The 25,687-nt window shown below is 39.3% G+C and overlaps 1 protein-coding gene across 1 annotated transcript in view; it reads left to right on the forward strand.

The window, feature by feature from the left end:
• Br140 (bromodomain-containing protein 140) overlaps positions 1-25,687 on the forward strand; it is a 115,389-nt gene that overhangs the window by 26,680 nt on the left and 63,022 nt on the right. Inside the window, exon 11 of the mRNA XM_071693993.1 lies at positions 7,078-7,226. Coding sequence (XP_071550094.1) covers positions 7,078-7,226 — 149 coding nt within the window. The remainder of the gene's footprint in view (positions 1-7,077; positions 7,227-25,687) is intronic.

Below are 25,687 nucleotides of genomic sequence, written 5' to 3' on the forward strand. Positions count from 1 at the left end.
CTAGATAACTGATAATCTCCATTGCTGTTTCTTAGCCTTTTTGTGCCTCTTCTTTAATATGAGACTGACAAAGGGCAACTCTTGCACAGAGTTGTGTGAGGCTCCTGCATAATGTTCTAACCTCCTAATTCTACCTAATGCTCCCACCTTATGTTCCTACCCACTAATTCTACCTAATGTTTCTACCTACTGCTCCTGTCTAATATTGCTTGTCATTTTTATTAACAACAAATCCAGTCCAGTGAACATGCACTTCCACAGAACATATGTCCTCCAACAGCAGGATTCAATCTGCTGTCACTTCTGTGAAAGCAAGGGATATTAATAGCTAGGTTGTGGAACCTGCTTTTGGTAGCTGTGGATAGAAACCTCTCAGCTATGGATCCCATAACAGCAAACTTTCTAGGTTCTGTGAACAACAAATATAGAGCAATGAATGCATACTTCATCAAAACATACAATATCCTCCAAGAGCAGGATCTGAACTTCTACCACTTTAGTAGAAACTGGATGTCAAGAACAAATTATGGAGCTCGTGACAGTGAAATAACTAGGGTCCATAGTCTAGCAATTCACATCCCCATTTTCTACACAGGTTGCAGCAATTCAGATCCTGCTGTTGGAAGATATTGTATGTTCTGATGAAGCATGCATTCATTGCACTCTGTTTGTTCTTTTACCTCTGTGTGTGACAGCAGTTTTAGTAAAATGTTTAACTACTGTTTACTGCGAGCATGATGAAAAGTAATCACCGTAGACTACATTGTTTATAAGGCAAAGGGTGTTTGATTTCTTGTAATGGAATAGTCATTTCTTTATTTTAGCCTAGTACAGAGGTCTCTTTCCTACAGCAAATATGAGTATACATTTTCAAGATGATATTTACTAGTTTACCAACCACAGTTTTCCACAGCATCAAAATTTCTTCCATGAGTAGGATGAGTGTCACATGGCCATAGGCTGATTGTAGCCTAGCCTAGCAGACCTCATTTCTTGGGAGGGGCTAGAATCTCACGACCAGGTAGTGTTGCTTGGGTGAATGTCAAGGAAGCTTTTGGTGTGGCATAGCTGGCTGAGAGTTTTGAGGGAGTATGGAGATGCAGTATTTGGTAACACACTGCTATCATATTATTACCGCACAGACGAGTTTCTTTAGGAAAAAAAGGGGATTACTGTGTTGTTGATTGGTTTGTTAGGATTTTCAAAGGGGAAATGTAGATTTGTTAAGTTGTATGGAAGAGTGGTGATTATGAGGATGGTGGCATGTTCAGAGCGTCAGAGGTGGAACAGTTTGGCTTCAGGAGTGGTAGAGGATGTATGCGAGAAATACTTAGAGAAGCAGATGGATTTGTACCTGGCTATTAAAGATCTAGAGAAAGCATATGATGCAATTCTTAGGAATGCTTTGTGGAAAGTGTTATGAATATATGGTTTTGGAGAAAAGCTATTAGAAGCAGTGAGGAGTTTTATTGAGAGTAAGGGGTGAGTAGGTAGAGAGGAGGGCGAGTAGTTCCAGGTGAAGGTGGGTCTGTGGTGGGAGTGTATGATGTTACCATGGCTGTTTTTGTTTATGGAGAAGTGGTGAGGGAGGTATGCAGTCTGTAGGGGGTGAGGGGGCTGGGAGTCACTTGTTTGTTGATGACATGGCACTTGTGGCAGATTTGAGTGAGAAACTGCATAAGTAATTTGGGAGAAAGTTGAGCGTAAATGTGGATAAAAGCAAGGTTATTAGATTTAGCATTGCAAAGAGGCAGGTTTGTTAAGGTCTGAATTTGAATGTAGAAATTTAGAGGAAGTGACGTGTTTTAGATACCTTAGAGTGGACATGGCAGTGAATGGAAGCAGATGAGCCATAGGGTGGATGTGGATTGAAGGTTCTGGGAGCATTGAAGAATGTGTAGAAACAGAGGTTGCTATCTGGAAGGATAAAAGTGGGTATGTTTGAAGGTGTAGTAGTCCCAGTGACGTTGTATAGAGGAGGGTTGATCAAATAAATAATGATAAGGTAAGAGAGGGATGTGGTAATAAGAAGAGTATGCTTGAGAGAACTGTTGAGGGTGTGCTGAAATGGTATGGACATATGGAAAGAATACGCAAGGAGAGGTTGACAAAGAGTATGCATGTGTCAGAAGTGGAGGGGACAAGGACAAGAGTGAGACCTAATTGGAGATGGAGGGGTGGAGTGAAAAAGATTTTTAGTGCTTCAGGCCAGAACATGCAGCAAGGTGACGGATAGAGTGGAATGGGGCGATGTGGTATGCAGTGTGATGTCAGTGGAGTGAACCAGGAATATGAAGTAGCTGGGAAACCATGGAAAGGTCTCTGGAACCTAGTTGTGGACTGTGGCTATGGTTTAGTGCATTACACATGACAGCTAGAGAATGGGTGTAAGTGAGTGAGACCTTTTTGTTTTTGTGCTTCTTGCACTTCCTTGCTAATGCAGTAAATAGTGAACAAGCATGAAAGAAAAAGAAAGAAGCTTTGTACATCGTACATCATTTCTTTTTACTTTTATAAATTTAACATTTTGTTTTTGAAGTATGATATACTTGCTTTTTACCGTGAAGGACTTGAGTATGTATCTCAAAAGGCATTCCCTCAAACCGCTATTTTCTACATGCCATGTACCTTGCCAACCATGGTTTTGCCAACCATGGGGCCTTTCAGTAACAATGCATGTTGATGGTGAGGGACCTCCTCACAAGTGGTGGCAGTTCACATCCTGCTGTTGGAGAGTACTGAATGTTATACATACATGCATGTATAATGAAGAGGGTGTGCTAAAAGGTGTGGACATATGAGGAGAATGAGTGAGAAGTGGTTAACAAAGAGGACTGAGTTTGGTAAAGTGTGTGGAAGAAGAAAGTTAAGAGTAAATGTGAATAAGAGCAAGGTTATTAGGTACAGTAGGGTTGAGGGTCAAGTCAATTGGGAGGTGAGTTTGAATGGAGAAAAACTGGAGGAAGTGAAGTGTTTTAGATATCTGGGAGTGGATCTGGCAGCGGATGGAACCATGGAAGCGGAAGTGGATCATAGGGTGGGGGAGGGGGCGAAAATTCTGGGGGCCTTGAAGAATGTGTGGAAGTCGAGAACATTATCTCGGAAAGCAAAAATGGGTATGTTTGAAGGAATAGTGGTTCCAACAATGTTGTATGGTTGCGAGGCGTGGGCTATGGATAGAGTTGTGCGCAGGAGGATGGATGTGCTGGAAATGAGATGTTTGAGGACAATGTGTGGTGTGAGGTGGTTTGATCGAGTGAGTAACGTAAGGGTAAGAGAGATGTGTGGAAATAAAAAGAGCGTGGTTGAGAGAGCAGAAGAGGGTGTTTTGAAGTGGTTTGGGCACATGGAGAGGATGAGTGAGGAAAGATTGACCAAGAGGATATATGTGTCGGAGGTGGAGGGAGCAAGGAGAAGAGGGAGACCAAATTGGAGGTGGAAAGATGGAGTGAAAAAGATTTTGTGTGATCGGGGCCTGAACATGCAGGAGGGTGAAAGGAGGGCAAGGAATAGAGTGAATTGGAGCGATGTGGTATACCGGGGTTGACGTGCTGTCAGTGGATTGAATCAAGGCATGTGAAGCGTCTGGGGTAAACCATGGAAAGCTGTGTAGGTATGTATATTTGCGTGTGTGGACGTATGTATATACATGTGTATGGGGGGGGGGGTTGGGCCATTTCTTTCGTCTGTTTCCTTGCGCTACCTCACAAATGCGGGAGACAGCGACAAAGTATAAAAAAAAAAGAAAAAAAAAAATATATATATATATATATATATATATATATATATATATATATATATATATATATTTCATACTATTCGCCATTTCCCGCGTTAGCGAGATAGCGTTAAGAACAGAGGACTGAGCCTTTGAGGGAATATCCTCACTTGGCCCCCTTCTCTGATTCTTCTTTTGGAAAATTAAAAACAAGAGGAGAGGATTTCCAGCCCCCCGCTCCCTTCCCTTTTAGTCGCCTTCTACGACATGCAGGGAATACGTGAGAAGTATTCTTTCTTCCCTATCCCCAGGGATAGGAGGATGTAAGGCATGTGTACGTGTAGGAAGAGAGGAAAGTGATTGGTTCCAAGTGAATGTAGGTTTGCGGCAGGGGTGTGTGATGTCTCCATGGTTGTTTAATTTGTTTATGGATGGCATTGTTAGGGAGGTGAATGCAAGAGTTTTAGAAAGAGGGGCAAGTATGCAGTCTGTTGTGGATGAGAGAGCTTGGGAAGTGAGTCAGTTGTTGTTTGCTGATGATACAGCGCTGGTGGCTGATTCATGTGAGAAACTGCAGAAGCTGGTGGCTGAGTTCGGTGAAGTGTATGAAAGAAGAAAGTTAAGAGTAAATGTGAATAAGAGCAAGGTTATTAGGTACAGTAGGGTTGAGAGTCAAGTCAACTGGGAGGAAAGTTTGAATGTAGAAAAACTGGAGGAAGTAAAGTGTTTTAGATATCTGGGAGTGGATCTGGCAGCTGATGGAACCATGGAAGCGGAAGTGAATCATAGGGTGGGGGAGGGGGCGAAAATTTTGGGAGCTGTGAAGAATGTTTGGAAGTCGAGAACATTATCTCGGAAAGCAAAAATGGGTATGTTTGAAGGAATAGTGGTTCCAACAATGTTGTATGGTTGCGAGGCGTGGGCTATGGATAGAGTTGTGCGCAGGAGGGTGGATGTGCTGGAAATGAGATGTTTGAGGACAGTATGTGGTGTGAGGTGGTTTGATCTAGTAAGTAATGTAAGGGTAAGAGAGATGTGTGGAAATGAAAAGAGTGTGGTTGTGAGAGCAGAAGAGGGTGTTTTGAAATGGTTTGGTCACATGGAGAGAATGAGTGAGGAAAGATTGACCAAGAGGATATATGTTTTAGAGGTGGAGGGAACGAGAAGAAGTGAGAGACCAAATTGGAGGTGGAAAGATGGAGTGAAAAAGATTTTGAGTGATCGGGGCCTGAGCATGCAGGAGGGTGAAAGGCATGCAAGGAATAGAGTGAATTGGAACGATGTGGTATACCGGGGTCGATGTGCTGTCAATGGATTGAGCTAGGGCATGTGAAGCATCTGGGGTAAACCATGGAAAGTTCTGTGGGGCCTAGATGTGGAAAGGGAGCTGTGGTTTGGGTGCATTATTACATGACAGCTAGAGACTGAGTGTGAACGAATGGGGCCTTTGTTGTCTTTTCCTAGCGCTACCTCGCACACATGAGAGGGAGGGGGTTGTTATTCCATGTGTGGCGAGGTGGCGATGGGAATAAATAAAGGCAAACAGTATGAATTATGTACATGTGTGTATATGTATATGTCTGTGTGTGTGTATATATGAGTGTACATTGAGATTTATAGGTATGTATTTTTGAGTGTGTGGACGTGTATGTATATACATGTGTATGGGGGTGGGTTGGGCCATTTCTTTCATCTGTTTCCTTGCGCTACCTCGCAAACGTGGGAGACAGCAAACGTGTGGAGGTTGAGAGCATTGTCTCGGAGAGCGGAGATGGGTGTGTTTGGGGGAATGGTGGTTCCAGCAATGTTGTGTGGTTGCGGGGCGTGGGCTGTGGATGGAGTTGTGTGCGGGGGGATGGGTGTGCTGGAGGTGAGGTGTTTGGGGACAATGTGTGGTGTGAGGTGGTTTGATCGAGTAAGTAACGTAAGGGTAAGAGAGATGTGTGGAAATAAAAAGAGTGTGGTTGAGAGAGCAGAAGAGGGTGTTTTGAAATGGTTTGGTCACATGGAGAGAATGAGTGAGGAAAGATTGACCAAGAGGATATATGTGTTGGAGGTGGAGGGAACGAGGAGAAGAGGGAGACCAAATTGGAGGTGGAAAGATGGAGTGAAAAAGATTTTGTGTGATCGGGGCCTGAACATGCAGGAGGGTGAAAGGAGGGCAAGGAATAGAGTGAATTGGAGCGATGTGGTATACCGGGGTTGACGTGCTGTCAGTGGATTGAATCAGGGCATGTGAAGCGTCTGGGGTAAACCATGGAAAGCTGTGTAGGTATGTATATTTGCGTGTGTGGATGTATGTATATACATGTGTATGGGGGTGGGTTGGGCCATTTCTTTCGTCTGTTTCCTTGCGCTACCTCGCAAACGCGGGAGACAGCGACAAAGCAAAAAAAAAAAAAAATAATATATATGTGTGTGTGTGTATGTGTGTATGTGTCTCAGAAGTGGAGGGGACATAAAGAAGGGGCAGACCAAATTAGGGATGAAATAATGGAGTACATAAGGTCTTCAATGATTGGGCCCTGAACTTGCTGGAGGGGCAAAAGGCATGCATGGGGTAGAGTGAATAGGAATGATATGGTTTACAGGGGTCAATATGCTGTCAGTGGACTTAAGCAGGGCATGTGAAGCAGCTGGGGAAAGCCATGGAAAGGTTTTCGGGGACCATTTGTGGATACTGGGTTGTGGTTTCGGTACATTGCACATGACAGCTGGAGAACAGTTATGAGCAAATGTGGCCTTTTTTTTTTTTTATTGCTTTGTGATGCTACCTCGCTAATGCGGGAAATGGCAATCAAGTATGAAAAAATATATATACATTTAGTGTTCCATCCAATTTGAAGATTACTAACTACAGAAATACCCTAATTTAGGTTCATTACATCTTCCATGAATGTACCAGCACCATAGTCTACAAGTTAGGCTTTCACAGCTTGCCTGCAGCCCAAGCATCGCTGCCATTAAAATATAAGTGCTAGACTGGATATGTTAGTAAAGAAGTCAATGATATGAAAGTTACAAAAGATTAAATGTCACAGTCATGAAAAATTTTTCAGAATTTTGTTTCATTGGTACTTGTTACTGCTCCATTTGTTTCTAAATTTAGTAACACACGTGATCTATTACCTGTTTTCAAATATGGAAAGAGTATCTATATTTCATTTTCATTATTTCAACAATTTATGTATATATAAGGCTTAAATTATAACTGGACAGTATAAACTTATGAAAATTACAATATAGACTAGCATGTACAGTCAGGCACGTCTGCCGTGTGACGGTCATCCCGTGCTTGCTTCTGCTTTTGCTGTGTTGAACGTTTGTGGTTGAAAGGCCAGTCTGTTTTCACTTTACAGCGTCCTCAGCTTGATGAGATCATGGATTCTGCCAAGAAAGCTGCTGCAAAGGCTGCGTCACGTCAGAAAATGAAGAAGGCTCGTAAAATATTAGCTGAAAAACGATCTGCCGCGCCAATTGTTTCTGTTCCAACTATACCTGCTGACCGGTAAGCTAGATTTAAAAATTTTCAGTTTCCAGATCTGTAGAATTTTAAATAAGTTGGTTTGCTCATTATAGTGTAAGTATTATTGGGGCCAGGTATGACAGCATATGTGTTTTTCCATTCCAGAAAGAGTTCATTTGGGAACATGTCTCCATGTCCAACATATAAAATTCTTCTAAAAGATGCAGGAGGAGGTGGGGAACCATAATGCCAGAAATAATTGTTCCTGTTGAAGATGAATTAGTCTCATACATAGACCTCTTACCTCCAGTAAGAAGCATTGCTGTTAGGTTCTTTGTGCTTCATTCACCCCTTTGTAACTTAGATTGAAGTTGAAGATAGTTGGAAAATAGAAAAAATTAACACTTGTGCATGTGGAGTGATCCCTCCTGGTACCCCCGAGGTGAATGAGGCACATACCTCTTGTGGTTAGCTAAACATAAATACCCTGAATGAGGCACATACCTCTAGTGGTTAGCTAAACATAGATGCACTGAAACCACACACACACACACACACACACACACACACACACACACACACATTCGCTCATACCCACTTATATCCATTCTCTAGCTGTCATATGTAGTGCACCAAAACCACAGATCCCATTCCACAGCTAGGCCCCACAGATATTTCCATGGTTTACCCCGGACGCTTCACATTCCTTGGTTCAGTCCATTGACAGCACATTGACTCCGGTATAGCACATTGTTCCAATTGACATTATTCCAATTCATAATCCCCAAAGATCCTGTGGATTCTCCCATGGCCTGTAGGACACTCCCCTGGAGAGAAAGAGTTTTTCATTCAGTACATCATAAATTACAAAATTCTTTATATATTTCTTTATATCTAACTCATGTTGGGAAATTAAGCAGCACAATCTCTTATTGTTTAAATTAGTATTAATTCATTGAGTTAATGCTAGTAATTTTTTTGTTCCACTGTTATAGAATGTGGAAATAAGGGTATGTGTACACTAGATCTACCCTGGATTAAAAGGGAATGGAGTTAATCACCAGTTTTATGGCTTTCCCAGTGTAATGTTTGAAATATATCCAAGTTAATTTATTTATCTTCAAAAATTATTTATGTCCATAAAGCAATTCCTAAATCTCCCTCTCATCAGAAACCTTGTAGTTGTTGAAGAGATCCTCACTATGGTGTGGTTTTGGAGTGCAAGAGGATGTGTGGATCAGTTGCTTACTGTGGAGAAATATGTTTGAGAAATACTTAGAGAAACAGAAGGATTTGTCTGTGGCTTTTATGGATCTTACACAAGCATATGAAAAGGTTGATAGAGATGATGTGTGGAAGATCCTATGAAGATATGGTATAGGATGAAAGCTATTAGAAGCAGTAAAGAGTTTTTATCAAGAGTGTGAGGCGTGTAAGCAAGTAGTTAGAGAGGGAGGTGAATGGTTCCAGGTGAAGGTGGGTCTGTAGCAGGGTGTGTAATGTCATCATGGCTGCTTAGGCTATTTATGGATAGGGTGGTGCAATAGATAAATGCAGGTGTCTTGGAGAGAGGAGCAATTAAGCAGTCTTTTTGGGGTAGGAGATCGGGGTGTCTAGGAGGCGAGTCAACTGTTGTTTGCTGGTGATATGGCACTGGTGACAGATTTGAGCGAGTAACTGCAGAAGCTGGTGTCTGAGTTTTGGAGAGTGTGTGAAAGGAGTGTTGAGAGTCAGTGTTGATAAAAGCAAAGTTATTAAGTTCAGCAGTGCAAAGAGCCAGGTTTTTTGAGGTATGAGTTTGAATTGAGTTAATTTGGAGGAAGTAGAGTGTTTCAGGTACTTTGGTGTGGATATGGGAACAAATGGAACCATAGGGTATGAAATGAGTCATAGGGTGGGTGAAGGGGCAAAGGTCATGGACACATTGAGGAATGTGTGGAAACAGAGGTCTCTGTCTATAAGGCAAAGACGGGTATGTTTGATGATATGGTAGTCGTGTTGGTGCCATATGGATGCAAGACATGGGTTATAGACAAAATTATAAAGAATAGGATGTATGTGTTTGAAATCAAGTGTTGAAGGACATTATGTGTTGTTGAGGAGGATCAATCAAATGAGAAATGATTAGATAAGAGAGAGTTGCAGCAGTAAGAGGAGTATGTATGAGAGAGCTGAAGAGAGTGTGCTGAAATGGTTTGGACATATTGAGAGGATGAGTGAGGAAAGGATGGCTAATAGTTTGCATGTTAGAAGTGGAGGGAACAAGAGAAAGGGGGAAACCAAGTAGGAAATGGGAAGATGAAGTGAAAGGTGTTTTGAAGGCTTGAGGCCTGAATATTAAAGGGATAGAGTGTATTGCAGTTATGAGTTTTACAGATGATGTCATTGGGCTGAAGTAGAGCATAGGAAGTGGTTGGGGTAAACCATGGCAAACTATGTGGGGCATGGTTGACTGATAGGGGTCTCCGGTTTAGGTGCAGTATACATGACAGCGAGAGAGTGGATGTAAGTGAATGAGGCCATTTCTTCATGTGTTCCTGATGTTACCTAGCTAATGCAAGAAATGAACATAAATGAGAAAAAAAACAGGTAACTTCAAGTTTCATTTTGTGGCTAATAGTACTTTCTGCCTGTTAACAGAATGGAAAAACAGAGTTGATTTAGAAGACTAGATGTAGTAAGAATTACCATCCTACTGGTTAATTTTCCCCCTTAGTATGGAATACATATCAAAGGGGATGGGTACAGCTGCATTTGCGGAATCCCATCTGTAGTTCTTGCCAGGCTGGGAGGGATGGATGGTGAATATATTGATTGTTATAAGGTTGAATGGCTGAAGCTGAGTGGTTTGAGGAAAGTTTGTTAGGGGATTGGCTGCCCCTCTTGTTATATCCTATACTGCAAAGCACAGAGGGACTTTGATTTGCTCCTATGTATTTGTGCATCTGTGCATTCCAGTATTGTGTACATGTTTTCTCATTATTAGGTAATTGAATGTGATTGAAACTTGTCCTACAGATGCTGCAACAGACTTCTACATCTGATTAAGTTTCTGAGGATAAAGATCAAGGTCACAAGGTCGAGCATACTAAAAGGCGACTATTTTGTTGGTGAACATGACATATCATGACTGTGTGATTGGATTTAGATTAGTTTTGTATCCACAGATACTGCAAACAGAGTTCTGACTAAGTTATAGCATGACTAAGTTATAGAGATCAATGGGTCAAAAGTCATAAGGACTTTTATATTAAAGTACATTTAAGTTCATGTGAACTAAATTGCTACTAATTGCTTGTGCACACAATATATCGTATTTAGATGTATGGATGTTGATGAAACTTGCACCTCAGGTACTTCATACAAAAATGATTCATGTGACTGATTTTGAAGGTCAGGGCAAGGGTCAAAGTCATGTGTAATTAAATACTAGTAACTGCTTTTGTACACAGTATCTTAAGACTTGATAATTCGATAATGACCATACGTGGACCATGTAAAAGATTTTCCATCTGGTTGAGTTTTGAAGTTAGTACCAAAGTTCAAGGTCATGTGATGAAATTTATTTGGGGTTACAGAACCATATGCAGTTGGCATAAGTGTTGTACAAAAACATTTTCTTGTTTTAATTCTAGGCTTTCATGTTTTGGTCGTCCTCCCAAAGCTTGCTTGGTAAGTATGAAGGTTATCATGCTAATGGTTCAGTTATCATTAAGAAAAAGTTTTAGGAAATGTGTTTAATTGTTAGTAGGACATTCATTAATTACTTGAATGGTATCTTTGACAGCTTATGATATTTTTTATGTGTTATAGCCATTGATGTTGAATATATTACTTTAACTAAAGAACGTGGTAGTATGAACTACATATTAATGATTATGTACACATATATATTGTGATAATTTTGGGCCATCTACTTTTGTACCTGGGATATGGCTGGTTAGATACAGACCAGCAGATAGGTAGATAGATAGATAGACTGATAGATAGATAGATACTAATGTGCTTAATTTACTTAATAGTAATCTGTTACACTCCTCAAAACCTGTCATATTTGAAACTTGGCTGATCCATGGGTCATTTTCTAGGAAAATATGATCCAATTATCTGTATCATAAGTGGTATAAGATATACTACTATTCTAATGTTTTTCCCTAGAAAAACAGTTAGATCCTATTCCCTATGTCATACATGTTGATTTGATTTATGAATTAGCAAGAATTGTTTTTCAAAGGGAACATGAAAGAAATTGTGCTGATCTAAATTGCTATTAGTTTTTGTAGTTAACAAATTTTGTTCTTGGACTTGACAGTCCATATATGGCATTTTATTATGAATATAATGATATAAGTGTGCCAGTGATTGAACACCTGTGGATGGCTTCCAAGGATCAGTTACAGAACATATTAAAGATAATGATTAATGCAAATATTCTTTTATGATATATACTGAAAGTGATGCAAAGTATGTGTGGTCATTTCAGTGTTAATTTGACTAAGAGATGTTTACTGGTTATGAGGAGTTGAGTAACTTTCCTAGCCCTTGCCCTTATTCATCATAGAATAGAAATCATAATCTGATCATTAGAATTCAGTAAACTGATGACAGTGTTCTGCTTGCATAGCCTGTTCACTAAGCATGTATGTGTTTTAACCCAGTCACATGCATGAGGTGCAGCTTTGCTACACTGGTTTTGTGTTTCATTTTCCTTTCACCAATAAATGTTCTGTTACTCATTGTAAATACTGTACCTTTATTTTCTTTTAAATTACCTAAATGCTTCATTTTGTTAAATCTGAAAACAACGGTGTCCTTACATGTTTGTAAAGGTAGCATCGTTCAGCATTAACCTCTTATTTTGTCTCCTCCCACACCCCCTTCTGTCCCGTGTTGCGTCTCATAGTCCAATCCTCCCCTTCTATTCTGGTGTTGTCAACTCTGTGCCCGTCATACCCTGTGAAAAGTAAGTGAGTGGTAACCTATTCCTCTGGGTAAGATAATTTATCTTACCATTGGGAATTGCCATGTATACCCTTGGGTAACGACAAATACTGTGACTCCTCAGTTTATCTCCATGTACATATATGTAAAACTGGATGAGAGATTTGCTAGCAGGTATTGTGTGCTCTCAAGTTCAGAAATAGATTGTTAATTATATTGAATGATTATTAGATGTTACAGTACAGGAAGTCTAAGTTGCATTTGATATTCAAAAATATCTGACAAAGTTCCTGTACCAGTCTTTTCACCATCCAGAAATGACATTCATTGTATTCCCCCATAGCTCTGCTTCATACTGGGTATTTATCATAAGACACTGAATTTTTTATTGATTTTCGCACATATTTGGATAATTATGAAAAATTTTAAGTCACAGTATTTGTCATGCATGCATAGAGTTACTAAAGTGAATAAAAAGGTATTGATATAAAAGTAATGCTTAATATCACTAAGACAAGAGCTGTTTAGTTTCACTTTCACAAATGTATGCCATATTTTATCTGATTGAGATATCATGTAGTAGTCTGTGGGTTTATGCATGTACTCAATCTCTCCCACAATGATGGTTAATCTATTGAGGCTGAAATAGGATGGATGTTCTCAGTCACCTTATGATGCATTGTGATCAGTTTCTCTTGTGTTACATACTTGAGAGATGTAAAATTTCTTTTTTATATGTTTTCAGAATTAGAAGCATGGGCTGTTGAGTCTATTATGCATATTTACTGAAGTGGTCCTTTTCATGGTATCCAACATTTTTTATATTGTGCATTTTGGCACCCATTGTCTTTTGTCAAGATCATGGCTAACATCCATCCTCTTGTTTATTAGCTTCTGGTGTTTTTAAGTTATTGGGTTCCCCTGCTTGATCTTTTGTTTCTTTTTGCTGTATACTTCATCTGCATCAACTAACTATCAAGTATATATGTGTATATTAAAGCTGACTACCTCATTATTCACAGTACTGTTTTAGATATTTTTGAACAAATGCTGTAGATGATACTTTTATGCTTTTTGATATTCATTATTGTAAATGAGTATTTTCTGCTAATGTCTATGCTCCCACATTATTGGGTGTCTGACTTATTTAAGAATCAATTTACCATAGTAATTATTAATTGGAACTAGCAACTGGTAATTCCAGTGCTGGAGTTTACTAGTTATAGAAACTTGCTTTGGCCACCCTCTTCAGGGAGTTCTAGGTGGGAGCAGGCATCAGAGATATAGGTAGATAGATAGATAAACTGGCAAAGTATAGCTTTATTTAAGTAGCCAACAGGGCCAGGCAAAATCATAAACAGTCATGGCCACATTGGATGAAAGGTGAGTTAACAGGTAGAAGAGGAAAGAGTTCATTTTGAAGATGGGAAAATTGCAGGAATCGGAAAGTATAAAATATGAAATGAACTCCAATGCTTCACTGTATGAAGAAAGACATTTCATGATGATCACTGCTATTGTGGCTGGTCTTTACTTGTAAGCTTTAGAAAGTAAGAAGATGCTTGCCGTGTGTCCAGTTCCTAGGGGCAGAAACTTAGGTACACAACTCAAGAAAGCACTTGTTCAGAGGGGAAGCAATATCACAATGGATTGGTGTATGTTTGAAGATAGCCAAAGCAAAAAAGTTAAAATGATTGAGGGCTTATGATTTCACTCTGGGTAAGAGAGAGGTGGAAGAATAATCAACCCAGATATGCAAGCAGTGCAGCTTGCAGGGGTTAATGAGGTCCCTCAAAATATAGAATAGCTTTTCAGAGGAAATATTATTGAAGCACCTACACAATACCATTCAGCTTTTGGGAAATAGATTTTATAAAATTCAGTATATAGGGTTCTCAAATTGCTAGCTGTGGTAACGCCCAAATTTATGGTATTGCAGACTTGTAATGTTCCAAAAATCATTAGTATTGATTGAGTGAGGTTAGAAAGAGACAGAGGCAGATAATGTATTTTTAGCACTGTTTAGTTTAACCAGGTTACTGCTTCCCCATTCTGCAGTTTGTCACATCAAACTCAGGACAAATATTTTCAGTGCAAGAAAAAGGATAGTTATCAAAGTCAAGAGGGAAGGGACATCTAAGGAGTAGAATCATCTGCATAACAGTGAATAGGGTTAGAATTTGAAGAAGCTCATTCATGGGGAGAAGAAAGAAGGTAAGTGATAGAATAGAACTCTGTGGAAGACTACTTTTGAGAGGGTAAGTGGGAGGTGTTTCTCCATAAGCAGATTGCAGTGGAAAAACTGAAAAGAAAAGAGAAAGAAGCAGAAAAGCTGAAGTAAGAAAATACACTAAACAAATATTTGTGCCATATCCTGTTGTATGATTTAGAGTTGTTGAGAGCCACTTAAGATTTACCAAAGGACAGTATCACCATTAGTCTCACTACAAAAGCTGTATTGGTGATCAGAAAGAAGGGAATGAAGTTATGAGTGAAAAAAGATGTGTGAGTTAACTCTTAAACTGCAATACACATGATTTGTATGTTACTCATCAATTTGCAACATACAGTACATCATGTGAGAAAAAATTTCCTTACTGCTGTTTTAAATTTCATCCTAAGTATAGAATTCATAAACTTAAGCACTGCATCACAGCAAAACAGTAATCGATAAGGATATTTTTTGTTTGTTTTTCGTATTTCTACATGTATATCTTTAACCCCTTTTCTTACTCCTTTTTTACAAAGTATGTTCCGGAAATCCTTGATTTTTTCTAATGCAGTTTTGTGATGTATACAGACAGAAAAAGCAACACAAAAAATATTTTATTTGAAATGGGTATATTTTATAAAATATTACATATTGAAATATGTGGGTGTTACAAGCCCAAGTTATGTGAGTGGATGGGCCATTCTTCGTCTGTTTCCTGGCGCTACCTCACTGATGCAGGAAACAGCGATTAAGTATAATAGATAAATAAATGAGTATGAAATATAACGTCATGAACTTTAAATTGTTGAAGACATTAGAAAGATGATAAAAGAGTTTATTGAAGAAATGATGAATCCTATCATTTGATTTATTTTGATGGGTATGGGTACCACTTAGTACTTCCGTTATCCCGTGACACTGCCATCAAACATTTCTTTATATATATGCTTGTCCTTTCAATTGTCATGTCAGCAAGTACTTTACAGTATCCAAGAAACTTCTGAAGTACAGTTACATATTGGAACCTTCATTATTTGTATAACTGACATTGTTATCACAGGTTGAGTATCCCTTATCCGAAATGCCTGGGACCAGAAGTGTTTCTGATTTTGGAATATTTGCATTTACTTGATTAGATATCTTGGGGATGGGAACCAAGTCTAATCACAAAATTTGTTTTATATACACCTTATAGCTTGAAGGTAATTCATACAATGTTTTTAATAATTTTGTCCATGAAACAAAGTTTGTATAACACTGAACCATCAGAATGCTAAGATGTCACACCCTCATCTGCCCATGTGGACAGTCTGTGGTTTTTTGGCATCACCTTCATATCTGATTCTGAATTTATATGCTACTGATAAGCAATCATTTTCATACACTTATTCACACAAAATTACTTAACAGTAGAAAAATATGAAATGCCATTGATATAGTGAAAAAATAATATGCTTAGGTGTGGAATTTTCCACTTGTAACATCAAAAAGTTTCAGATTTTGGATTTTCAGATAAGGGATGCTCAACTTGTTCCAGGAAAAGCAGATGGTTGGGGGACATACAATAAGAGTAAAGATATAATACTGTGGTCCGCTCCTTAGCCTGAGCTGGAATATCAATTAGAGCTTTTAAAACGATGAAGTATTATCATTAGTTTGTGTCTTAATAGTCATCATTCTCATCTTCGTCATTGCTCACAGTAGTGAGGGTGCAAAAATAGTGGAAAGGTAGAAATAAACCATACAATTGCACCTCTTGTGAGAGATGCTTCTCTTTGATTTCATCTGCTTGGCTACCTGAGTCGGAGCTTTTATCCTCATTAGAAGAGGTTTTTATCTTCATTTGTAAGTTTACATGGTCATCATTATCATATTTATCATCACTCAGCATAATTGGGTGAAAAATAGTGGAAAAGTGAGTGCAAATAAGGCAGATGCTTACACCTGTAAGCGACTTCATGCTGTCCTGCTGTCTGTAAATGGGAATAAGTGCTTTAAGTGCCATCTATTGAGAGAAATGACACCTGCTATGCTCTTGTTTGCTGGGAATGATAGAAAATGTATCAGGAACCCCACATGAGTTATTTTAGGATTATAATTACCCCTAAAGCTCAGCCTAAGTGTTCTTGGGATTGTAAAGGTAGGATTAATGATAAAAGAATATATCTTTTTTTTTTATTTTGTACCTCTTCTCTTCCTTACCCACTTCAGATGTGTATTTATGCATGGACAACTCTACATGTAAGTTAATGCCCCAAGTTATGTATCTTTAATTCACAGCTACACACTAATCCTGGAGTGTGGCTGAAGTGGCAGTATGCGATTACTTTTTTGATAATAATTTTACAATCATACAAGTGACAGTACTTTTTCTTGAGTTTTCTATGATGGAAATTAAGTGATTTTTAGCTAGGTTTAGGGGGCTTGAATTACATGATGTCTATCAATCTGTAGATTGTGTGGATGGTGATTTTCTGGACACTGACTGTACCTGCATTGAAAGTTGACCAAGATAAGCCAGGAGAAGGTATTTCTTGCAAGGGTAGAGGCAGTGTTGCCCGCACCTGCGTAACCTTAACAGGATGTCTGACTGGTGTGGCGGGTAATTTTACAAACTTATGATTTTGCTGGTATGAATAAGTTGTCAATGAATCACACTGATTATAACCTGAAAATGTTTATCATGTAAAGAAACATAATGATAATAAGTAATCAATTTCTAGGTATAGGTAGAATAAAAGATAAAACATGCACTTGACACTCAGACTTTACTCCTGCACTTTATAGTGCATTGTGCTGCAACATACCTGAGACTTTTACACTTTATGAGAGTGAGCATAGTTGACAAACCATACTTTTTTCTATACTTGATCACCATTTCCTGCATTAGTGAAGTGGCGCCAAGAACAGACAAAGAAAGGTTGTGTCCTCTCGCATTCATTTTCTAACTGTCGTGTGTTATGCACAGAAACCAGAACTCCCTATGCACAACCAGGCCCTACTACTGACTACTACTACCTAATATGTCGGCTTAATGTTCCAACCTACAACTACTACCACTACCTGATGCTTCTGCCTAACGCTCCTGTGTGCCACTTCTGCCTAATGTTCTTACTTGCTGTTTCTATCCATTGCTTCAAACATTTTGCCTATAGGCAGGGCTAGAACATAGCACTTGCCAGAAGAAAGTCTAGAGTTATGAAGAATGACTTGTGTGAGTTAAGTGTTGTCAAGTGTTATGTATGACAAGGAGAGACTGTATGTTTGCGAGTAGAATCCCAGAGGTTCACATGTAGTTGAGGCAGAAAGTAAAAGATGAAAACTCCTCCTTGCTTTTAGTAGCTTTGCACCCACACCATGTAAAAATAGAAAGTCTTCTTGTGCCTTACACTTCAGTAACATCTACTTACAGGCCTCACCTCTACCACATGTAAAGTGACCTGACAAACACTAAGCAACACCCTCTCGTTTTGTTTTTTCATACTTGTTCTTATCTTGCTTTGCACAGATAGCACTTGGTGGTTTTACAATTAAAGTAGGTTTCTCATTTTGTAGAGAGTCCAGAGTGTTTCGAGACAAAGCATCAGCCATAGCATTATGTTTACCAGGGACCTTCTTGAGAGTGGGGTTAAAGTCTCGAACTGTCTGCGACCTATAAGCTGGCTTGCTGAATGGGTTTTTTTATTGTTAAACAGACTGATTAAGGGATGATGATATGGTGATACGATTAAGTGCTTAGTAATTTATCACATGCTGCTACATTGATTCCTTTTTAGGGATGAGAAAGAGAGGGGCATTACATTGGAACATGAATGGCTGAATAACTCCTTGCTGCGACATATCTTTTACACACTCATCTGTGGCTGCTCCCTGTGAGTGAGGCAAATGGTATGCAGGGATATAAATGAGTTAGGTATCTGGCTGTAGATGTATAGAGTGTAAGATAAGTTTGGTCTGTCTTTAAGGCTCCCCTTTCAAGGATACAGTGGCTTGGTACTGATTGAGTAGTCCTCTTAAGTCATGCACATGCTCAGGAAGTTCAGCATAAGATATATGGTTTGAAATGGGTGGTAAGTTGGCACTGGGTCAGAAGTAGGAATAATGGTTGAGCATAATTGGACTTTAATAATTTCGTCCATTTTGTTTGTGCATGCTTTGAAAAGGGAGAAGTTCATCTGGAGCATTCCCTTTGGATGCTGGATGTTAGAAATTGAGAAACTTCTGGCCACATAAACAGTCATAGATCCATCTCTAGTGTCATGAATAGTTGGCTCAGTGAATATGCCTCTTGCTTGCACCTTTTCTGGTATGATGAGATGCTAAGTCTCCCTTGTACTAGCCTCTCCATGCAGGTCTAGGCTGCATATGCAGTTATCGAACATGGTAGGATGGAGAGCTAAATCTAATGTAGTAATATGACTAACAAGGAGTCACATCACATGTTACCTGAGCAGGAACATAGTTTTAAAAAGATATGGGTCAGGTGAGGTAAAGTGATTTAAAGGTGTCATTTTGCATTGGTGAATGGTATGCTTGCAGGTTTGATCTAGTAAGGGATTTCCTAGCTTGGTGTGTAGGTAGAGCATCCTTGGAGCTAGGACAAGTCAGGAAATGTATTGTAATTGGGACAACTAATACTTTACAGTTAATGGACGGGGAATTTCCTGTTACATATGCACACGGGGGATTAAGAATACTTCCCACGTATTCCCTGCGTGTCGTAGAAGGCGACTGAAAGGGGAGGGAGCGGGGGGCTGGAAATCCTCCCCTCTCATTTTTTTTTTTTTCCAAAAGGAGGAACAGAGGGGGCCAGGTGAGGATATTCCAAAAAAGGCCCAGTCCTCTGTACTTAATGCTACCTCGCTAGCGCGGGAAATGGCGAATAGTTTAAAAGAAAAAAAAGAAAGATATGCACACGGGATATAGAATATCTCATTCTTTGCTGTGGCTCAGTTGCCCAACTATCCTTAGGAGACAATGTAACTCCTTAAATTAAATGACAATTCAGCAACATTAACAGTGACTTCTTCCCAACCCATAAGAGTCAAGCAAGCTACAGTAACCCCTCCTATTTTTAGCAACCCATGAGGGATAATCCAGTGAACAGTGCTTCTCGATGAACAATGCAAAAGTGTCTTTCTGATTAGGTTAACCATGGTGCCTTGTGTCATTGAAGAACTGTAGCTGGAATTTAAGTGATTAGACCTTAGGAAATGGGTCCATTATTCCCCTCAGTTTTATTGACACAGAATGCAAGGTTACACAGGTTAGGAGAGTCATACAGAGCCAGGTAGTTACTATTAATATTACCTGTAATGGGAGAAGGCTGTTCATGACAATTTGACTGTGCACCAATGTTTAAGTAGAGTTGTTCAGAAGCCTTAACAGATCCTCCATGAATTTGCTGATGAACTGAGTGTGAAGGATGAGAAAAGTGAGAAGGCAGTATGTTATGTGTTCATTACCTTATTTTAAGCCTTTGTGCTATAAAAATGCACTTTTTGGTATTTGTAGTAAGGTTTTGAGTTAGTGTGTGAGGCAGATTGACTGGGAACTAAATGTGTAGGGTTAAGGATGATATAGGGAGCACTAGAGTTGACCTTGAGCAAGGCCAGTAGTTTTAGACGTGCTGTCGAGGGATATCATGCATAGGAATAACACAGAGCATCTTTCGGTTTTGCAGTGTTTTAATTTCTTGCACAAAGTCACCATGGTCCATATACTGTCTAGCACTAGTATTATTTCACATGAGGTTTTATTGCAGAAAGTATTGTTATTTTCACTGATAGGAGTCAGTATTATAAGTAGGCCTACTTAGCTTTTAATTGGTGATAGCAGATGGTGAGTGTCATGCTCTTGGGTTCTGTCCCTTGTTCCATAAAGGCTAGACCCAAAGCAAAGATGGCAGCTCTTAGCTGACTGTCATCTGTGCCTCAAGCTTGGTGATATCCTGCCAGATGGCCCATTGACTTGGTTCTCAAATGGTCACTCAAAAATGTAAAATGGCAGTCCAGCTTCAAGGATGAGAGCATGGGTGTTGCCTGTGGTTTAACAGATGTATTGACTGTGCATCCTTATGGTGAAATGATGCCATTACTCCTATCAGAGCAGGCAGTGATTTTCCTTTCTCCAAATAGAGCCTTTAGCAATGTAGGTGCTCTTCAAAACAAGCACTGATGTCAATTCTCTTAAGTGAAGTCAGCAGTTATGTTTGCTGTTCTCCTGGTATGAGTGGTGATGCCATTTGTTTTCTAGGAATACCAGGCTTAAGTTGCTTTGGGTACATTGAATAACAGTCACAGGTATGCTGGAAGTATCTTGATTGCTGCCACCAAGATTTGTAGAATGCCCCTGTTGCTTAGAGTGTTGATAGAAACAGCATTATTCCAAAAGTAGAGCCTTAAAATGGTTAGCAAATATATACAGTGGGTAAGCCAGTGTGGAGTGTCTGGTGTTGGAGCTTAGGAGCTGGTCTGCATGAGGCTCAGAATGTAACTAGCCATAGGCTTGTGAGAGGACTAGGAGGAGTAACTAACTAGTCCTTGCATTGTATGTTCTTACAATCATATGTATCATTCACACCCTGCTCGCCATTGATATTATTACTGGTTGGTTGGTGAAGGTGTTGGTGGTGGGTGGTGGTGATGGAGGTTAGTGGTGGTGGTTTCATTTAGATTTTGCATATTTTTTCTCATATATTTACTTTCTTGAAATAACTTTTTCAGTGCTTACCATAAAACTCCATCCGTCTTACTAAAGAGTCCTTGACAAGGCTGAGGCTGGGTCTTTTTTCATTTCATTGCCAAACATTGCAGACCTCCATATTTTGCTTCTTTTTCCTTTATTTTTCAACCTGACCTGGGTATCACCCTATTTCTAACTGCTTGATGTTCCTCCTTATTTTGATTCTTTTAGGTTGTATAGGTTTTTCTCTAATCCCACTTTCATGTGGGTCTGTCCTTGATGTGATTACGAGATTCCAGAAGGTGAGAACCCGAGATTTTGACAAAAAATGTATCTTCGTTGTATGTGGAGCCATGAGGGCCATTTTTCTTCTTGTCTTCCCTTCCTTCCCATCCATCCTTTTTGGAAAATTATTCCTTGATTCTGTCCGTGACATGCACAGGGCAGGTGCCATCAGTCAGCAAAATCTGAATGAGCACCAGCAGCTGGCACCACTTCGGTGACTGACACAGTGATGCCATAGACAAGAGTGTCATTGATAGGTTGAGTCGTCCCCATTATTTAGCACTTCTTTGATACAAGTGATTTGATAATTTTCAAAGTAGGAGTGGGGAAGCTGCTCTGAAGAAAACAATGTGGCCCCACAATTTGGGGTTAATCATACCAGACCAGCATATTGCTCCTGGTGCTTTAGATATGGTAGAGAGATGGTTTTTCATTATTCTAAACCAGCTAATTTATATGTTTATTGATATATTTTACTTTTTTCAAAATTACTAAGAATTTGTAATAGGAAGAAAAACAACTTTGTCATGAAGGTTTAGTTCATAGCAAAAATATGTTGGAGCATATTACTGTTCCACTTACTTTTAGTTTATTCAAGGGTAATTTCTTGTATATTTGATGTATTAAGGAACTATATAAGCATTAGGATGAGAAATGAACTGCAGAAAAATTCTGATTCTTATATACATATTTTTTCATCACTTTTAATAGTAGTTGAGAGGTTTGGTAATAAGCTTAGAATAAGGTGTCACATTAATTGTAATGTTGGATTATGCTGGTTGTCTGTAGCACTTTTGAGTATTGTATTATAACTGATTTAGTGATGTAACATATAAGATTCAGGAGCATGCTTAGCATTTACTAATTTAGTAAAATGTAACACTGAATTGATTTGACATGTAGTTTGCCTATCTCAGTTAAGAATTTCCTTACTGATGTAGTTTGATTACTAATATATTTTCTATTTTGATGATTTATAAGTATCTGCCACACCATCATAAGAATTTTGATTTTGATTGCTCCACCTGTTGAAACAACCATCACTTTTTATTTCGTAAATTCTTAATTTTGCTAATGCAAGAAGTTGGCAATTGCTCCTATATTCTGTAAAAATAGCAATGTTAACAGAGATTTTCGTGGCAGACTTAAAAGATTTTTGAGGATATTGAGTCTGAAATTTTAAGATTCATGGTAACTGCAGTTTTGGTAGGGAAGATTGTCAACTCCACCCTGCTTTAAAAGTGGGATTTAGTATGTATGTAGAAAAGATATATTTGTTGACAATATGAAATGATAAAATAGTATGATGATCTTGAATATATAGAATTAGATTTTTATTATATTGAATGGACATAATTTTCTATCCTCACTTTTTTGTAATGCTATATATATATATATATATATATATATATATATATATATATATATATATATATATATATATATATTTGTGCGCAGGAGGATGGATGTGCTGGAAATGAGATGTTTGAGGACAATGTGTGGTGTGAGGTGGTTTGATCGAGTAAGTAACGTAAGGGTAAGAGAGATGTGTGGAAATAAAAAGAGCGTGGTTGAGAGAGCAGAAGAGGGTGTTTTGAAATGGTTTGGGCACATGGAGAGAATGAGTGAGGAAAGATTGACCAAGAGGATATATGTGTCGGAGGTGGAGGGAACGAGGAGAAGTAGGAGACCAAATTGGAGGTGGAAAGATGGAGTGAAAAAGATTTTGTGTGATCGGGGCCTGAACATGCAAGAGAGTGAAAGGAGGGCAAGGAATAGAGTGAATTGGATCGATGTGGTATACCGGGGTTGACGTGCTGTCAGTGGATTAAATCAGGGCATGTGAAGCGTCTGGGGTAAACCATGGAAAGCTGTGTAGGTATGTATATTTGCGTGTGTGGACGTATGTATATACATGTGTATGGGGGGGGGTTGGGCCATTTCTTTCGTCTGTTTCCTTGCGCTACCTCGCAAACGTGGGAGACAGCGACAAAGTATAATAATAAAAATAATATATATATATATATATATATATATATATATATATATATATATATATATATATATATATATATATACATATATTTATTTTGCTTTGTCGCTGTCTCCCGCGTTTGCGAGGTAACGCAAGGAAACAGACGAGAGAAATGGCCCAACCCACCCCCATACACAATGTATATACATACACGTCCACACACGCAAATATACATACCTATACATCTCAATGTACACATATATATACACACACAGCCACATACATATATACCCATGCACACAATTCACACTGTCTGCCTTTATTCATTCCCACCGCCACCTCACCACACATGGAATACCATCCCCCTCCCCCCCTCATGTGTGCGAGGTAGCACTAGGAAAAGACAACAAAGGCCCCATTCTTTCACAGTCAGTCTGTAGCTGTCATGTATAATGCACCGAAACCACAGCTCCCTTTTCACATCCAGGTCCCACAGAACTTTCCATGGTTTACCCCAGATGCTTCACATTCCCTGGTTCAATCCATTGACAGCATGTTGACCCCGGTTTACCACATCATTCCAATTTACTCTGTTCCTTGCACGCCTTTCACCCTCCTGCATGTTCAGGCCCCAATCACTCAAAATCTTTTTCACTCCATCTTTCCACCTCCAATTTGGTTTCCCACTTCTCCTTGTTCCCTCCACCTCTTACACATACATGTATTTTATTTGTTTATTATACATAATCACTGTTCCCCACATCAGTGAGGTAGCACCAGGAAACAGACGAAGAATGGCCCATCCACTCATAAATACATACTTGTATACATGAATTCCCCTCCTTCATACATATACATATCAACATATACTTACATATACATACACAAACAATTACATACATACGCATGTACATATTCATACTTGCTTGCCTTCATCTATTCCTAGTGCTTCCCGGCCCACAAGAAAACAGCATCGCTATCCCCTGCTTCTGCGAGGTAGCACCAGAAAACAGACAAAAAAGGCCACATTCTCTCACACTCAGTCTCTAGCTGTCATGTGTAATGCACCGAAACCACAGCTCTCTATCCACATCCAGGCTGCACAAACCTTTCCATGGTTTACCCCAGACACACACACACACACACCATTAAAGAGCAGATCAGATTAAGGGATTCAGAAGGAAAAATAGTAGACAATGATGTAAGGATATGTGAGGAACTGAATGCATGTTCAGAATTTTTTTCACAGTGAAAGACACAGTTGCCACATCACTAGTGAGATGGGATGGGTATGAGGTTTTAGAAAGCATTGAGAAAAGACAGTAACAAAGCACTTAAAGATCTTGACCCATACAAGGCTCATGGTCTCTGTGAAATTTCACCTAATGTGCTGAAGATGTGTGCAGACATTGTAGACAGACCTCTTGAAATACTATTCAGGGTGACAGGGGAGATTGCTAAGGAGTGAGTGGAAAAGGAACGTCATACCCATCTATGAGAAAGGGGACTGGGAGGAGGCGCTGAGATACATACCAGTCTCCTTGACAAGTGTGGTCTTTGAGGTACTGGAAAAGTTAATTGGAAGACTGCATGACTTTCTACAGAGGAGAAATTATATAGGTTTTCATTTGTAATAAGCCTCTTAAATTTCAATGATAGAGTGAGCTTTTGAATATTCAGGTGACAAACTGCATAAGTTGGTGACTGAGTATGGTAAAGTGTGTGAAAGAAGAAACCTGAAAGTAAATGTGAATAAGAGCAAGGTTATTAGGTTCAGTAGGGTCGAGGGACAAGTTAATTGCATTATTACATGACAGCTAGAGACTGAGTGTGAACGAATGGGGCCTTTGTTGTCTTTTCCTAGCGCTACCTCACACACATGAGGGGGAAGGGGGTTGTTATTTCATGTGTAGCGATGGGAATGAATAAAGGCAGACTATGAATTATGTACATGTGTATATATGTATATGTGTGTGTGTGTATATATGTATACGTTGAGATGTATAGGTATGTATATTTGCGTGTGTGGACGTGTATGTATATACATGTGTATGTGGGTGGGTTGGGCCATTCTTTCGTCTGTTTCCTTGCGCTACCTCGCTAATGCGGGAGACAGCGACAAAGCAAAATAAATAAATATAAGTTTGAATGGAGAAAAACTGGAGGAAGTGAAGTGTTTTAGATATCTCGTAGTGGATTTAGCAGTGGATGGAACCGTGGAAGCGGAAGTGAGTCACGGGGTAGGGGAGGGGTCGCAGATTCTGGGAGCATTGGAGAATGTGTGGAAGGTGAGAATGTCATCTCGGAGAGCAAAAATAGGTATGTTTGAAGGAATAGTGGTTCCAACAATGTTATGTGGTTGCAAGACATGGGCTGTAGATAGGGTTGTGCCGAGGAGGGTGGATG

This window comes from Panulirus ornatus, chromosome 56 (assembly GCF_036320965.1).
Source record: "Panulirus ornatus isolate Po-2019 chromosome 56, ASM3632096v1, whole genome shotgun sequence".
Taxonomy (NCBI): domain Eukaryota; kingdom Metazoa; phylum Arthropoda; class Malacostraca; order Decapoda; family Palinuridae; genus Panulirus; species Panulirus ornatus.